This window comes from Neolamprologus brichardi, chromosome 22 (assembly GCF_056152115.1).
Source record: "Neolamprologus brichardi isolate AB-2024 chromosome 22, ASM5615211v1, whole genome shotgun sequence".
In the NCBI taxonomy this organism is placed as follows: Eukaryota; Metazoa; Chordata; class Actinopteri; order Cichliformes; family Cichlidae; genus Neolamprologus; species Neolamprologus brichardi.
The window spans coordinates 20,603,874-20,621,967 of NC_142124.1; the positions used below are offsets into that span (position 1 = coordinate 20,603,874).

Sequence of the window (18,094 nt, forward strand, 5' to 3'; positions counted from 1 at the left end):
CTCAGTAGTGCAGTTGCAAATAAATGAAATGTGAACAAAAGAGCAGAAGCTGTCTATAACCAGTAATTCAGATAGAAAGGTACAGTCATTATGAACCTTACAGCAGTCTATAGGTCATGTGGAGGTGTCTGTACTGGACCTCTGTTTTGTACTTTTTGGACAACCCAGCATTACCAAACATTACCAAAACTTGCAGCTTGAAATCCATCCATGAATCCTTTTTAGTACCTGCATATCCAGTTCAGTGGAAGGAGGCCTGGAGATTATCCCAGCCATCCTGGGCCACTCCATCTGTGAAGTCTCAAAATTAAACAAGACAGTCGATCTCTTCATGCACCAAAAGTGTCTGCTGCAGCTTTTCAGTACTGGGATGTCAACTTTATAAGTAAACAAACAGTGTCAACAGTAAAAAGGTCAAATCCAGGCGAACTCGTGCCCCAGCACGTTGCACAGTCGAACACGGAACAAAGCTAATATTTGTGCTGTGATATTTGTATTCACTTGTACTTCTTAACTTTCTATGCCAAGATTCACAGCAGAGATCCAAACCAAGTGTCTGATGTAGCCTTCTGATTTGCATGTGTTCATATTCTGTAGAGGGAACATTGTTAGGATGACTGAAGGACCAGGACCCGAGTGGCCTAATTCTAAAAATATACCAGTGAGGATTACGTTGGAGAAAAGGTCTTTGCTTTTATTGATCTTATACTTAGTCTTACTCTCTCTTATCTTTCAGATCGACCTTGCATAATCTTGTATTTGTATGATGATGGCAGTAAACTGTAAAACAGAACAGAGTGACACAAACAAGCAAAGAGAAACCAAACTAGAAAGGAGCACCGCATTTGTGGGCACACAGAGGAAGCTGCAAAACAAGACAGCCTGTTCTCGGCCTCTATTGGAAGGCGGCCACAGAAAGCCAATGGACTGCGTCTATTATGGCGACTTACAAACAGCAAAGTTTCCTAAAACGAGGTGTGGATAAAGAGAAGGGAGACTTTAAGAGGGCGGTAACAAATGGGAGCTGTTTACAGACTGTAAACAGTTTCATTTCTGTTCACCGACTGTTCAAATGAACAACAGTGCAGAAGCATGAAGTGGATCTGAAGAAATGATACACTGAGAGGTGACACGTTTTTATTTTTAATTTCTACATTCACTGGTCCTCTTAGTGGTGAACCACAGACTCAGTGCAGGGACACTTGGCCTTTGAGTGACACTTATAGAGTAAAAGGTGAAAACTACACATCTATGAATTCAAGGGAAAACAACACATAAAGGTTAAAATATTTTCTCAACATTAAGTTCCCAAGACATTTTTCTAAACTTAAAACTAAATGGATTGAATATAAAAGTATGACTGGCAGCAAATGGCTTACATCTTACATAAGGTCCTCTCTCATCTGTTTGTGTTGTTCCTACGTGCCTCTGATACTGACTGTATCCTGTCAGGCACAGATAACAGGGTGAAGACTTACAGTGTGTTACATAACATTGAGCTAAAGTACAACTTCCTGCAGAAATTGTACTTCCCATTAAACTTCACACATACTTTAACACTTTAAAATCACTGTAAAGGCAACATTCACAACTATTTTTCACCCATCTGACCAGGCATGATAAATTTCTCCACTCATTCCTCTGCATGACTCCACTTTTCAAACTCCTTTCAGCTTGCATAAAGACACGAGGTACATAATTAGTGACACTGAAAATCCTCCAACACACACAAATGTGGCATCGCAGCAAAAATAATTTCACATTTGCTGTTGTTCACAAAGAAACGCTGAAAGCTGTGTGAATGAAGCAGCGCTGCATATTATAGCTGATCGTTGGAAACAGACTTTGCTCCCTTTGTGTTTATGCGGCACTCAGCAAACGCGACCCAATTCTGCTCAAAGACACAAACACTTTAGTCGGCTGTGGCTGGCCTTTTAAAAAAAAACAAAACAAAACAAAAACGTTTAACCTAATGCACAAACACAAAATACTTGTGATTTTAATAAACCAAACATCTGGATTGTGAATGATACTAATGTTACATAAACACAAAGAGGACTTTTTTTCTGAGCGTAATCACTGAGGTAAAAAGGAGATTATTAATTGTTCCATTCCCATTAGCAGCACATTTTGTGGGGTGAGCTTATGTTAGGTGACGGCTGGTCTGAAATCAGATTCAGGTTTAGGTTTGTTACTGCTTTCTTCATACCAACAATAAACTTTAGTTTTTTCCGCCCTCTCTCAGGGAGAGAGAAGAGTCCACGACAAAAATCCAAGTCCAGCAACATGCTGAAAGCATTTTGGTTCCTCCGACATATGCTCTCTTCTTCTTCATTTTCCTCATTCTCCTTCCTCAGTCTGACATCACCCGCTCGTCTCATACCTGCCGAGCTTCTTTGGATCCTTGCTGGGCATGCACCAGTCATCGGCCTCTGTGGTCGACTGGTAATGCCGCAGGGCCGACTTGTTGAAAACAGGAAGTCTCTCCACAGACTCTGAAGACATGGCCTAGTGATAGAGCATGGAGGGGAACTCATTACTGGAGTCTAACCACACCCCTGCCCACCCTGCTCTCCTGCCGAGGTCATGTGTGTCTAATTAGAAGTCAGTAGCCTGTTTAAACCACATCCCTCGATCTCCAGAATGTAACCTTGTAAATTATACTAACAACATTTCTGTATTAAATAGTTACTCAGCCTATCCAGTACGTCCGGCTAACAGCATGTAAGTTTGTGAAATCTGCACCAACTTGGCCTTCAACGTTATTTTTTGACACTATGTGTTAAGGTGGAGCTGTTCTCACCTTCAAGTATATGACCGCTGATGTGCCATAACCCTCCATTGAGTAGAGCTGCAGGTCTCCCTGGAAATACTTGGCGTACAGGCGGGAAATGGGCAGGCCATAGCCGAAACCAGCCTGAATAAAGGTCGGGAAAGCAGAAACATAACAAGGTTATACTGTCTTTATAGATTAATCTAAAACTACTGCAACATTTAAAAAAATATCAGTTTCTCTCATGGTTGGAGTTTAAACCAGTGAACCACTGCTGACTGCATTTCACGGTGTAATAAGCTCATTTGCAGCAATGTTTGTTTGTGTAAGTGTCTGGTTAAAACAGGGTGAATTAGACTCAGGTTTACTCCTAATGTCAGGTTTAAAGACAACAGCAAGATTTTACTGAACTTTACTCAAATTTCAAATATAATTATAGACCTTTTTTTCTTCTAAATATTGCACTTTTCTTGGCTAAATTAGAACGTGCTTAACACAAAGACATTGCAAATATTAAAAAACATCAGAATAATCATAAAAGCACCTCCAAAACAAAGAAAAACTAAGAACAATCCAGAATTTTGAAAATTATCTTTAAAAAACTCTCACAAAAGCTTGCCAATAAAGGGAATTTTTACTCTATTTTACCCCTTGAAAGCATACTGGGAGTAACCCTTTTTTTAAACTGAGTGGTTTCTGTGATATTTCAGGCCTGTTTGCAGAACCAAATGACAGGGTTTGCCACAAACGTTAGTGAGGGTGGTCTCTGCCTCTGCAGCTATCCTTGGAAAAAACCCAGTTGTTAAACAGTCTTTATTGATTTGTGCTGTCATTAAGGTTTCAGAACCTATCATTAAAGGTACAGGCAAGGTCATCAAATGTTGTCTTCAGCAGAGATTTAACAGACAAAAAAGTTTCCATTATAAGTCACTGGACGTTTGTAGCCTTCCACAGTCGTGCAGGTCTAACATCACAGGCCCAGTCACCTTTGTTGTCTAGCTGAGACCCAGCAGAGCTCCATTCACCCACACTGAGGTCCACAATTTGAACGATAAAGACACAATTTTCTGTAGTTTTGCCTCTGTGCACCACCACAGTGCAGTTTAAATTAAATTATCAAGATGTCATTGATGTGCAGACTTTCATTCAAGCGGTTCACCAAAACAATTTGCATTAACTGGTTAGTCATTACAGTCATTTTCATACATAGTATTGCATTAAGGCCTAAATGAAGTGGATAAAGCTGTTTAATTTTAAACATAAATGTTTTTAAAAGTTGGATGAAAATCCTCTGTAGTCAATGACAGCCTGAAGTCTTGAAGCCATGAACATCACTAAATATGTTTCTTTCCTTATTGCTGCTGTTTTCAGTTGCTTGTTTTTTGCTTTTTGGTCTCTCTGCCTTCAGTTTTTGACTTCAGTAATTATAAAGCATGCTCTGCTGGACTGAGATCAGGTGACTGACTTGGCCATTGAAGAATAACCAATTTCTTTGGCCTGAGAAACTCTTTGGTTACTTTTTGCAGTCACTTCATCAATAAATGCTAGTGACCCAGTTACACTGGCGGCCACAGATTCCTATGCTATGACATTCTTTCCACCATGTCTGACAGATAATATACTTCAGAATATGAGCCGTCTCTCCCTCTCCATACACGTCATGTTGATCTTGGTTTCATCTGTCCAAAGATTTGTTTAAAAGACCTGAGAAGCCCTTTTTTTAATAGATATTTTCTGGCAAAATCTAATCTGGTCTTTCTGTTCTTAAGTTTAAACACCAGTTTGCACCTTGTTGTAAACCCTGAGTAGTTCAATCCAAATCAATTTTATTTATATAGCGCCAAAGCACAACAAAAGTCGTCTCAAGGCAATATCATGAAGATATGTTGATTGTAGACTTTAATGTGTATAAAAATGGGTATAATTTCATTCTAAAAGTGTTGTTAACCTCCATTAATTAAAGCTGAAAGTCTACACTTCAATCACATCCTGACTGTTTGATTTTTAAAGCCGCTGTTTTGATGTACACAGGCAAAACTGCAAAAAATGGTCACTGTTCAACTACCTATGGACTTAACTATATTTGGAAAATGACAGTGGGACAAGGATAGAGCTTTGAAGAACACCACAATTTCAACAGGCAAAAACTGGCCACAGTACAGGTTCTGTTTCAGTGGCAGGAATAGAGGTGAGGTATTTTTTTAGTTTGTTTAATGGAAAACAAGAATGTTGTACTCTTAAATATGCATTTATTAGTGTCTGTGAAGGTTCTCAGTCATCCAGCTTCTCGGATGAGAGGTGAAACGTCTTCAAGCAACTTAAAGAAGTCCAGACTCTTTTCTTTGCAAGCTCCTTTGACTACATTTATTAGTGTTTAATTGCATCTTCCAATAAATTGTTGGATTCTTGGACTTAGAACTAATCCATTAAACATACATAGAAGAAAGCACCAGTTTTTGATGCCACCATGTTCCCCCACCATCTTGAATACAGTGGCCAAGATGGACAACACCTTTCCAACTAATCATGTTTGATGTATGTGGCTAGAGACTGAATAAATTTCCACCTCAGCCTCTTCCTCCTTACTCTAACACACAAAAATTTGCATAAACACGCTCATTTATTTCAGATATTGTTGCAGCTACTTACTGTCAGCACATTATTAGACATGTAGCCCTCCTGTCTCCAGACAGCAGACAATGTTATAACAGCTGATTTATAGCTGATTATAATCTCATATTATGACAGCAAATGATAGGCTTGAGTGTCCTAAAAATCTCACTTTTCCTCTGATAAACAGTTTGATTAAATTCTCACATTGAGTTTATTTGCTAAATCTAACAATGTTAGATCCACTTCAAGAAACGTTTCACTGATGCTGGCTAATAGCAGCTAACAGAGACTAACAGCAGCTAACTGAGATTAACATAATAAATCGCAGTACTCACAAAAAAGGTCAAGATATCCTGAAAAACTCATCGAGTTCTGTGGGAATTTATAGGGCATCTTCAGAATAAATAGCCAGGGACACCGAGCATACTGACAGCTGAGCTAAACAGCAGACTAACAGCCTGCATCACTTGCTGCAAATGAACAGCAGTCAGAGTTCCTACAATAGCCACCATAGCTTCAACCCCACCACCTTCAACTTTAGGAGGAGGGGCAGTGCTACTGAGTTCTAGTAGTAAGATTTGCACGTTTAAGGACAAAAAAAAGCCTAAAAGCAAATGTGACAGTGTTAGTCTCACCAGAGGGGCATTACGACCATTGTCTACACGGACTGGACTGGGAGCTGTGGAGTACATGTAGCTGAAGAGACGTTCAATCTTCCTTAGAGGGACTCCGCCTCCTCTGTCAGACATCTAAAAATAAAACACAAGCATTCTGCATTTACAGGAGTTCTCTTAGTGTTTTGCCTGTGAACTCTTTATCATTTAAACATAATCTAAAGAGTGTGGTACTTTGCGTATCAAGTCTGCAGACTTAGAACAAAGTACAACACGTACAGTGCTGCCTGGAGCTTAAATGTTCCAGCCTATCATCACGCATGGTGTCCTCATTTACCTTGATAGTGAGATCCTCAGTGCCCAGTGAAACACGAACTTTGATCAAGGGCAACGTCGTGCTCGTCTCGTGCGTCTCTACTGTAGCTCTCATGGCATTCTGACAGAGAACACGTAGTCAGAAAAACAAGTGAGGAGACCCATGAGGAACAGCAATAAATGTCCTGTTTTCAATAGTGCGTGTTTAATACTGTACCTTGAAGAGCTCAAAGAGCATATGGTAGAGATGTGATGGCACATATACAATTTGGATGGGCTGGCCAGGGTTTTTGGCTGTGAAACATTTCAAAACATTGACCACAAGAAAACCCAAAAAACACTTTTTAAATGTATTATAAAAGTCACAGACCAGGGTCTTAAAAGGTGTGCAGCTGGTCTCTTGACTCTCTTCCTTGATAGATTAAACTCTATTTGATCAAGTCTCACCATATCATGTAACAGAACAGGTGTATCTATATCATCTATATATTTAAAGAGCAGTTTCTTTTTCTGTTTTAACAGTTTTACGTAATACAATTTTTTAAGAAGAGAAAAAAAACGGCATACAGCTATCTTTACTATGTAGATATGAATGTTATGGTTCAAGTTTGGGAACCTCTAGTGTCGAGGTTTTGGCAGAGCCAGCAGACAAGAAACAGATGTCTTGAGTATAAAACTAACAAAGATTATGTTCAGGAGAACAGCAGGGCCTTGTTCCAAAAAGCGTCTATCCAAAAACTTTGGCACCTTGAGAATTCATTCTATCAATTCTTGGTATGTCCACTCTGAGTTAAATACGTGCATGAGTAGAAGAAGAAAGCCAACAACGACGGTCAGGATTTGCAACAAGTAATGAGCAGAGCCTTCCTTATCCAAATTGTGACTCTGTGCCGCAGAGTTAGAAAAACTGAGACTACAGATTCTATTCTGAGCTGAATATAACCCTGTGACATAACTCCTGTCTCCGTCCTTATATATTAATGACAGAATGATTGTAAAGATGAAGCTAAAGGTGTCTACAAATCTCAATAAATCGCTGCAACTTTTTCTCATTTTCCTAGCAAAATATAAAGAAATGATGGATGGCTCAAGACTTTTGCGCAGCACATTATGACTATCTGCAGTCTGCATTCAAAAGTCCACAACAATCCTAAAGTCATTACACTCAAATGTAAACACAAATATTTACCTAATCAGCAGGTATTTTTTCCATCATTTGGCCCGAGTAGGCCAAGTCAAATGATTGTTCATCCTAAGGCTTGATACAGATTTGTTCATTTAAACATGGATTACAACAGTAACATGCAAGCAATGCTTTAGCACCTTCATGGAGTCACAGTGTTATAAAGATGTGACCTGCTGATTTTATTCTGAGCTGATAATAAATCCGCGAGGTCCAGTGATCCCTGTTTCTACGCTCATGACAGCTTGATTATAAAACTGTCAAACATGCGTAAACAGCAAACATGCAACTGGGATTTCAGTGTTTGTGAAGATGTAAACTTCTGCAAGTGACTACATTCTTATGCATGTTCTAGTATCAGCCGTACATTTGAGGAACTGAGTGTCAAAAGGCGACTTCAGCTGCAGCAGAAGGGGAGGAGTCAAAGATAAGAAAACTTGCCAGTGATCGTGATTGGTTAACAAAGCCTGTCACCCTGGTAACTAACTTAGAGTAACTTTCAGTTAGTTCTGTTTCTGGAACAGGAAACCCAGCAAAACGTTCCTCTCACAGATGGCAACAAGCAGAAAATCCAAGCAGCGCTACATCCTGAATTATAAAGTAAACCTTATTTTTTTAAAACACTTACAATTGAATTCTGTGATCTTCATATCTGGAGAGGTCAGGTAGTACTGCTCACACAGCATCTTCGAGGTTTCGTAGGCATCTGCAAAGTGAATCAAAATGTGACGTTCTCGGCGTCAGAAACTGTTACCACAACAAAAAAAACCCAGACCTGCACATCTTGAAATAACAAGGGTATAGAAGCCCTCGCTCTTGTTCTCACAGTGATCATATGTGCACACGCACTATAACAACACAACACCGCTTACACACACTATGTGTGTTGACTCAAAACAACAGAGGTCAAAAGGTCACGAAGCTGTATGTACAGACGAGTGGTGGGAAACAGATAACACACAGCGTGCATGGGCGTGAGTGTGTGTGCATAGCTATGCGAAACATCATTATTTACCTTTTATTACTTCCACAACGTCACAGGTGGGGTCAATGCTGCCAATATGCTTGGGGTGGGCTGGATTTACACTGCCGTCAAATATCAATGCTAAAGTAGACATATTAAACAAAAATATATATATGAGAGGGTCATCTATGATACATACACAGTATACATGCTTTGTTCAGCTGGAAATAAAGCCAGACTCATTAAATAGTCAGTGTGACAGCAGTGCTACACCGCTGTAAAACTGTTGTTATCAGGTTGGGCCTTAATTATGCCATACTGGTTAAAGATGTAGTAGCCAACACTAGTTGTGGAAGTCCATAATCAGCACATTGTAATTCAGGTTTTCCTCCCCTTTGCAAAAGCAGGGTCTGAATCTTTTTCTGCTACTGCAGCTTTTAAAAAATGCTCTTAAAAATACACGAGAACACAACTTGGTGCTAAATCAGCTCATCAAGTGTAACTTAAACCTTTTGGTTTTACTTCCACTTAACCTCCTTTTTTATTTTAGTTCTTTTTGTCTTAACTTCTAGTGATGTACACTAGCCTGGCTGAATAAGTACTGCCAGCTTCCTTGGAAATTTAGATCTCTAACAAAGCTTCAGCTGTAAAAGCTGATTCCCTTTGATTTGTTTAGCATTGACCAACAATACAGAATGTACAGGAAGTCAATGGGCTCAATAGTATTTCTTACGGAGTTGTCAACACCTATAGTATTGGAGCAACTGAAATAAATACAGAAGGAAGATTTCTGTGCTCTGGACTATCGGAGAACACTGAGAATTTACGTTCATTTCACAGCTAGCTCCTTGCCTGTACAGACCTTTGCACATGTATTGTACCTTGCTGCATCCCAGAATGCAAAGCTTACATGGCTACAGGAAGTTTTTTAGCTCACATTCACACCATAAATGAAATGCACTGCTGTTCATTAGGAACCAGACTGAGACCAGCACCTGAGTGCGATTACCGTGTTTACACCAGACTAAACCTGGCAGGTGTGAAAACACCCTTAAACCTAATTTATTTCACTTTTATTTACATGAAAACTTCAGAGGGCTCCTTTAATGACATGAACTGTGAATGATAACAACTGTGTGGATTAACTCACAGTTAATCACAGGTAACTATACTGACTGTGCTGGTTCATGAGCATGCGTGTGGAGATGCGGCTCATGTAGAAGCGGTCCAGGAAGTACTGAACGTTCTGGTTGGTGACGGGGTCCACGCCGAAAGCCTCCTTGTACTCCACCACCCCCTGAGCCATGGTGGGCACCACGTTGTTATGCCGGTTCCTGATGTTTACTAGAGTCTGTGTAAAGCTGGAGACAACAACATGATAAATGCATGAATATGTGAAGGGACACGATGATTGTGAGAGTTACTGCACATCAGCATAGACAGCACATCACATAGGTTAGCCATATAAGAAATCAGCTGTAGAAGTGTGCTATTATAAATGCAGTTAGTAACTTTAAGGAACTGCTTTGAGTGAAGCAATTTCAAACAGATGGCACCTGACAAAAAGTCAAAGCAAACATCAGACGGTGAATGCACTGAATGAATAAACCAGGGAAACAACTTGAGATTAAATGTCCACTGTCCCACTTTTTCTTGCACAATGATGCCTTGGTTTTAGTTTTCAAATTCCAATGCATTCATTTTGCTCCTCCCTTAAAATCCAGTTCACTCCCTGCCAGACCGGGGTATGTTTAGTTCAGCTCGAGCAGATATGACAAAAATGAGACGTCATATCTGCTCGATGCAATGCGAGGTATTTGTGATTTCATGTGAGCATGAATAGCGGAACTGTATCAGGAATTCAGACAACTGCACTACTGATTAATTAACGTGTCATTACACAGATGTTGAATTAGCATTGGCCATCACTCGCCTAATAAATAATTTGATTTGTAACACACACAAAAAGCCTGGCAGAGACAGTTGTTTACAGTTAATAAACATATAGTGAATAGTTTCTGCATACGACTTACTTTTTCAGGACATCCTTATCATCTGGATCTTTTTCTAAAAAGTCTATGAGCTCCAACAAACTCTGAGAATACCTGATGGACACAAAAGAATAGATTTTAAAGCAGCACAGTTTAATTGATCACAAATCAAAAGGGCAAGAAAGGCAATATATATTGAAAAAGAAGCATGTGAAAGAAGCTACTCTGCGCAGAATTTTGCTGTAGCTGTTGGGATATGACATAACAACATCCTCTCTTTAAATAAAAGATGATTGTTTTTGGTCTAGACCGGTGAATGAGGAAGTGCTGAGCTCATCGAGTCATGCTCTCTTGCGCCGCCTCACTGAACAAAAACTGGGTGAAAGGTAACCAGCAGTGTAGCTTCAACTCAACACACTGAGCGTGTCCCTCAAATGACCTTCCGGGCCCTCCACACTCTGCAAACAGACATCCTGTAATAGACGTTTTATGCAACTTTGCCCACAAATGCCAAAGCCTCAAGTGTCTTGACTCGTCAACACCAATAACAAACAACAGATCGATGATTTTTGCAAGCAAAGCTCAGTGGAAAAAGGACGTTACTTTCCATGAGGTAGATGGCCAAATATAGTTGCTGCTGTGACTTCTATTTAAGAGTGGGGTTGTTGCCTGGGCTTGGTAAGTTATACATCATCAACATGGATAGTGTACCATTTGCAGTGTGTGATGCTGCTTTGGTGGAAAAGCAAACTGCTATTTTAGTTTTTGAGAAAAGCTGGCTGAGCTGTTCAATCGTGCAAACAAACAAGGCTGACTAGCCAACATCTGTAGTGTTTGCTTTGTGATGCATACAGTAAAATCTAGAGGCAGAACACACGACAGTAAAACTCCAGTAAATGGGGCCTTTTCCACTACAGGGACCAGTGCATTCCCACCAAAAGGACTAGAGCTTTCTATAAGTTCAGGAACTCTAGAGGGCTAAACATGCCAAAGTGGTAACAAAGCACTTTATTTTAGCCACCATTTGAATGAAGGACATTTACAGAAGGAAGTGAACCACACCTGGCCCAACCTCTTTAGACTAGGAACAAAACTTTCAGCTGCTTTGGTCAGAGACATAGCTACAGAATGATAACAATAAAGAGATCACAGCTGTTCTTCTCACGGTTAACGTGCTAAAAGAACAACATGGTTATGAGTTCTCCTACACCTTGAAATCGGAGTGTGCACATGGGTTCATGCAATAAGTAGCATGCATTCCTCAAAAGTCAAAAACACTTGCTGCTTCCTCACAGAGCACCGCTTAAGCGAGACCAGGCATATGCGTTAATAATTAAGTCATAAAGACCCATTGGGACAACACAACCACGTGAAACAGGGACTGGCTGTCTTATCTAATCCAGAACAGATCATAAAACATGTTCCCAGATCAGGTGCCAAGCGAGTGCACAGAAATCCTCTGGCTGAGAAAAGAAGAGATTTGGTGCACATCTAAAGTTAACAGTCACACAACCTAAGGTGCAGATTAGCAAAACGACAGGGTGGCTGTATGTGTGACGTTACTGTAGATATGCAGATGTTGTAATGTGTGGGAAGTAATATTATGAGGTGATAAGCAGAGGGCGTGAGTAACCTGCATGCTTTGAATGACCAGTTGAACAGTGCAGGAATCTGGGATTTATAATATGATTTTTGTTGCTGTGCATCTGAATTTCTTACCAGCTGGTGAGGAGCCTCAGTGATGGAGTGCCGAGGAGTTTGTCAGGGAGGAAATCAATTTCCTTCATGATGTTGGCCAATCTGACAGGAAGCTCCTGGCGGAGGAAGACAAAGGAGGTCTTCTCACATGCATTGGCCGAGCCTGCAGTCACATGACAGCCGACATCAGGGAGAAGAAGAAAAAAAAAATCACTGAGCAAGCACAAAAACATGACCTCTGTGTCATCTTTGTGGGCATATGCTTCCTTCGGGCAGTTTGTTTCGCACCTGAACTGAACTCTGACCTACGATTAAAATCTGGAAAAGTACCAATACCACAGACACACATACAAACACAATAAAATAAAATAAAAACAACAACAATTTGCTCTAGTTCACTTACCAAAGTCAATGAACTGCTTCATAGACAGGGGAGATGGAGAAAACTTAGAAAACCTATCCACTTGTTTCGGTATCCCAGCCACAAAGTTGTTTTTCAGCAAAAACCGAGCGAACTTCATTTTTCCCCTCTCCCCTTTGCAGACCCCAACTCAGAAACAAACAGTCCTTTATCTCTTCAGCACGGCCCAGTTTGACGACTCTCAGCTAGCTCGGTGTCATACCTCTGAAGAGCTTCGAGGAAACTATGGGTTCCCCGGTGTTACTGTTCTCTAGCAGCGTCTTTGCATTTTACAGGCTGCTTTGTGCCCCTCAAATTCAACTTCTGTGCGGTGCTACGTGTGTTGTTGACCGTAGACAGGGAAGGGGGGGGGGGGGGGTGCAGAGAATGACATTAGAAACAACCAATCAGAACCCGTGTTGTCCTCACTTTGGGTGGAGTCGTTTTAGCATCGAGGGATGCTAAACGTGCTCTACGTGCATCCCCTACCGACGGCATCTCTGAACTACTTATCTAATTTAAACTTTTTTTTATCCTTAGAGTACTGATTACGTACATATATATGGATGAAACCCTCAAATATTCAAACCACAAATTAAATCCTCTTTATTTGTTAAAGTTATGCGTCCGAAATGCTGAATAATTCCTGTTCACCTTTTAGATCTAGCCGTTTAAAACGCACTTCTCAATCTTGACCACACGATGGCGGCGTTCGCAGTCGTGGTCAAATAAGGTGGGATTTCACCCCCTCTTCCTTCTCAGCATCATCCTGCTCTCTCTTCCCAGGGATGTATCGGCGTGCCGTGCACCTGTTCCATCTGTTGTTTGGGGTCTTCGGGCGCGGAAATGCCCCGTTTTAACCCGTTTTGTCAGTAACCACACGAAAAGGCTTAACCGACCTCTTCGGTGGTACCACAGCGGCTTTGATACGGTGCCATTTGGACAGCGGTGGAGGATGTGTTGATTTGTCTTTCCCGAGGTGCAGCAGTGAGACAGCATCTTTGCCGGTGACACATCGTTATCACAACGAGTGGACGAGGAGGTACGAGTGAAACAATAACACTATTCGCTGTACGGTTGTTTTCGGTAAATTAGGCCCCTTTTGTGTTGTTAAATGTCATTCTAACGTTGATGACAAGGCCTTAAAGGCGTCGACGTTTGTATAAATGCTGTCACATTTGCAATTAGCTAGCAGCGAATGCCTTAATGGCGATAGCCGTCAATGGAGCACAGTAATTTTTGCATTTTTTTTCCCTGTTGCATATGTAGTTATGTTTTTTATCTTTTCTGTTATGACTCTGTATGTGTCAGCTCTGTTGTGCTAATGTGTAAGAAGATAAAACGACCTACACACGCGCAACTAGGCTTAATTATGTGCGTAACACTCAGGTTTGGTGATAGTTTTGAACCTCTGCCTATACACTCACAAACCATTTCATTAGGTACAGCTTCCTAATACCACGTTTGACCCAATTTTGCCTTCAGAGCTACCTTAAATCTTTATGACATACATTCAGTAAGGAGCTGGAAACATTAATCAGAGATTTTGATCCATATAGATATGATAGCATCTCACATTTTCTGCACATTTGTCGGCTGCACATCCATAATGGGAATCTCATGTTCCGCCACATCCCAAAGATGCTCTATTGGGTTGGGATCTGGTGATTGTGGAGGGGATTTGAGTACAGTAAACTCATTGTTATTTTCAACAAAGTAGTTTGAGATGATTTGAGGTTTGTGCCTCGGCACGTTATCCTGCAGGGAGCAGCCATCAAAAAGCTGATCATGCCCATCATAAAAGAATGGGCAAAGACAGCAACAATACACCAGCACACTAAATGATGATCAGCTGGTAGTAAGGGGCCCAAAGTATACCAAAAAATATCTCGAACACTATTGTGCCACCATTGTCAGTCTGAACTGTTGATACGAGGCAGGATGGATCTATAGTTTCATGTTGTTTAACCCAAAGTCTGATCCTACAATCCGAACGTCACAGCAAAAATCAAAATTTGTCAGACCAGGTAATAATGCTTTGTTCAACTTTGATCTTAGCTGACTGGAGCGCCACCTTGGTGTAGTCTGCTGCCAGTGTGGTCACCAACAAGGCACTTTCTCCCTGAGAACTGCTGCCCACTGGATATTTTTTCAGAAAGTTTTCTGTAAACCCCAGAGATGGTTTTGTGGGAAAATCCCAATAGATCAGCAGTTTCTGAAATACTGAGTCCAGCCCGTCTGGCATCAGTTACTGGCCCTGTTCAAACTGTCTTAAATTGCCTTTTATCCCTATTCTGATGCTCAGTTTGAAGGGTCATTTTGACCATGTCTGAATGAAACTGAACTGATGGTATGTAATTGGCTAATTAGATATTTGTGTTGATGAGCAGTTGAGCAGATGTACCTAATAAATTGGCCAATCACTTATATATTGTTGCTACCGGTGCAACAGCTAATACAGGCATCAAATTAGCAGCATGTAGCAGGCTCATAGTTAGATGAGCTTAACCAGTAGATCACATGGTGCAGCTCTAAGGGATGAGTTAAACTAAATGAAAGAATTAGAATAGGAGAGCATAATTATACAAAGGTTTTAAGAAAGCTTTGTTTTGTTAAGCCCCGGCTTTAGAACTGCACACATGGATGCCCCCATTGGTTTGACTTGGCATAGGTGGGTGGGGCAAGCATCAAATAGGAAGTTGATCCTGAAAAGCATAGGCTGAGTTAATTTACACAAGGCAAAGCTGGTTTTTCTCAAAAGGTAATAAAATTGTTACAGGAAGTATGCTTTAAATAACATTGAGATCTATAGAAATGTGATGTACTACTGCAACAAAACAGCACTCAGAATGTGGTAATAACATCTTTATATCTTTGAAATTAAGCCCATTCGCCCAGCTGTGTTTGGGTAAATAATAATGAAAAAATTAAATAAATCTATTTTCAACCTTGTAATAGAGAACCATTGTGTATGTTCTCTGTACTTCACTCTGCCAAGATTGCTCTCTTCTCAGTATTGACCCACTTATCCCAGACACCTGGAGCTTCTACAGCTCAGACTGGGCCACTTCCCAGGTGGCATCCACTAGTAGCGTAAGGTGGGTTCTTTGAAGAGCCCCACTTGGCTCAGTAAGGGTGGCAGCTGTTCCATGACACAAGAAATATATATAAAATATATGTATTTTATATTCATATTTGGTTATGCTAACCGATATTGTTTTGGCTTTCAAGTCAAAAATCCAGTTTTGAACTTAAAAATACGTCAAACTTTTTTTTTTGTCATTGACTCATACAGATTTATAGCTGCCACACAGGATATTTTCTAAATCAATGCTTAATAGAATCATATGTAGTTCATTCTTGTTTGGTCGTCTTACTTTAAGCCCCGCAGGACACCATGTCGGACAAAAGCGACCTAAAAGCTGAGCTCGAGCGCAAGAAGCAGCGCCTTGCCCAGATCAGGGAGGAGAAAAAGAGGAAGGAGGAGGAGAGGAAGAAGAAAGAGGTAAGGAAAAAAGTGAGTAAATTCCCACCATCGTCACTCATTTTGTATGTTTTCCTTTTTTGTGTGCGGTTGACTGATTTTTTGTCAGGCTGTGACACACGAACAGCATCTATGCATGTGCACAAGGTCGGTGTTTTAAGTATGGATCAAAATGTGCATGCAGCTGCATGTCTTAATCTATGATGTTTGAGCAGTGAAGCTGTTCTTTGAGTTATGATGGATAAACTGGTGGGGTTTTTTTTTCCGGAGCAGACAGAAAGCCAGCAGAAGACAGAAGCAACCCCAGAAGATTCAGATTTAGATCGCAAGCGTAGGGAGACTGAGGCCCTGCTGCAGAGCATTGGGATCTCACCAGAGCCTCCACTAGGTATGCAGTATTGTAATAAATGAATACAAAAATGTTCTTTGACTCTTTTCACTAAAATGTTTACTAGAACACTTACACCAGAGAATAGCCTTTTTGTTCAAAAACTACACTAACCTTCATTATTACAGCCAAAAACCCTCCATGCATCAGGCTAAGATGCACACAATCACCAGCTATGTGTTTCATTTGTTGTCTCCCTTTGATTATCTCTGTTCTGAAATTTGGTAGAAATAATTGATCAGAAGTAATCAAACAATTTCTAATGGACCCATTTGAGTTTACAAATGAGTGTTTCTTTCCTTTTATGATAAATCTTCAAATATCAGAGCAGGTTAAATCCTCAGGGTCACTTGAAATGAGCTTTTGGAAGATCACTGTTCTCTAGTGGTCTGAAATTGTAATAACACCCCCTACACCTCAAAACTGGGTCACTTCCAGTGCTTATTATAAGCTTAGGTTATTTATAACGTGTCTTCAAAAGCTGCTGAACATAAATAGATAATAATGAGTATAAAGCTGATCTTTTTGTTTTAGATCTTTTTTTTATTTGTCAATGACATGCAGCTTATAATGTAAATTTTTGAATTATTTTTCAGTCCCGACTCCTGTGTCCCCCTCCAAATCAGTAAGCACACCCAGTGAGACGGGGAGCCAGGACTCGGCCGATGGAGGAGCAGCAGGCAGGTGGGCCAAAATCAAACACTATTTGTCAAGCTGTAATTCCAGAAGCCTTAGTTCATCACATTTGTTCAAATCAATACATTTCTAAGGGTGAACACAAATTCATCAAACATTTTTCACCTTCTCATATCAAACAAAAATTACATTTTAAGCACACGGCTCCAAAAAATTAAAGGAACTCTTTTTAATCAGAGTCAGTTAAACTTGTGGGATATTGATTGTGTCAGTTAAGTAGCTGAGGGGGGTGTTAACCAGTTTCAGTTGCTTTGGTGTTCATGAAATGAACAACAGGTGCACTAGAGGGGCAACAATGAGACATCTCCCAAAACAGGAAAGGTTTTACAGGTGGAGGCCACAGGTGTTTTTGTCCCTCCTCATCTTTTGTTTTTTCACCAGTTTTGCATTTGCCTAGGGTCAGTGTCATTACTGGTAGGATGAGGTGATACCTGGAGGTTGCACAAGTAGTCCAACCTCTCCAGAATGGCACATCAATACGTGCATTTCCAGAAGATTTGCTGTGTGTCCCAACACAGTCTTGAGAGCATGAAGGAGATTCCAGGAGTCAGGCAGTTACTCTAGAGCGCTGCACAGTGTCGTATGAAGTCCTTAAACCATCAGCAGGACCAGTATCTGCCCCTTTGTGCAAATTGAAATAGGATGAGGACTGCCAGCAGGCCACTGGTGTGAATGTCAGCCATGCATGCAAGCACGCTGGAGCTATACACACAACTGAGAAGCATTTTAAGTTACTGTGGTGATGGACTAGCCTGCCACATCATTTTTCACTTTGAGTTTTGAGCATTTATCATTTTCATTTCCATCAAATGAAATGGCATCCTTTGGTTTCTAACATTACTCAGTCCATATCATTATAAATATCCAGCTTAATTTCCCCCCCCTCTGAGATCTGATGTGCTTTAAAAGTGTTCCTTTAATTCTTTTCGACCAGTGCATTTGCGTGTTTGGTTCTCTTTGAGAACTATACAACAA

At 40.6% G+C, this 18,094-nt stretch overlaps 2 protein-coding genes across 12 annotated transcripts in view; one reads left to right on the forward strand and one right to left on the reverse strand.

The window, feature by feature from the left end:
* Positions 1-1,115: 1,115 nt before the first annotated feature.
* On the reverse strand, positions 1,116-12,906 carry pdk4 (pyruvate dehydrogenase kinase, isozyme 4). Of its 2 annotated transcripts, XM_087834525.1 has the most exons (12): positions 12,555-12,906; positions 12,173-12,314; positions 10,496-10,567; positions 9,639-9,823; positions 8,514-8,603; positions 8,127-8,204; positions 6,533-6,609; positions 6,338-6,436; positions 6,022-6,135; positions 2,804-2,917; positions 2,384-2,508; positions 1,116-1,936 (listed from the first exon to the last, which is right to left on the reverse strand). In XM_087834525.1, the coding sequence occupies exons 1-12, from the start codon at positions 12,670-12,672 to the stop codon at positions 1,861-1,863; spliced, it is 1,290 nt and encodes a 429-aa protein (XP_087690651.1). In that variant the 5' UTR covers positions 12,673-12,906; the 3' UTR covers positions 1,116-1,860. The 2 variants fall into 2 exon arrangements, with proteins under 2 accessions (XP_087690651.1, XP_006787722.1); XM_006787659.3 differs by having other exon boundaries at positions 1,924-2,508.
* A 116-nt stretch (positions 12,907-13,022) lies between these two features.
* dync1i1a (dynein cytoplasmic 1 intermediate chain 1a) overlaps positions 13,023-18,094 on the forward strand; it is a 64,070-nt gene continuing 58,998 nt past the window's right edge. For 3 of the 10 annotated variants that reach the window (XM_087835423.1, XM_006787655.3, XM_087835424.1), the window contains exons 1-4: positions 13,023-15,649; positions 15,935-16,068; positions 16,309-16,423; positions 17,020-17,107. In XM_087835423.1, coding sequence (XP_087691549.1) covers positions 15,949-16,068; positions 16,309-16,423; positions 17,020-17,107 — 323 coding nt within the window. In that variant the 5' untranslated portion in view covers positions 13,023-15,649; positions 15,935-15,948. The remainder of the gene's footprint in view (positions 15,650-15,934; positions 16,069-16,308; positions 16,424-17,019; positions 17,108-18,094) is intronic. The other 7 variants (XM_006787654.3, XM_035906458.2, XM_006787648.3 and 4 more) reach the window with 6 other exon arrangements.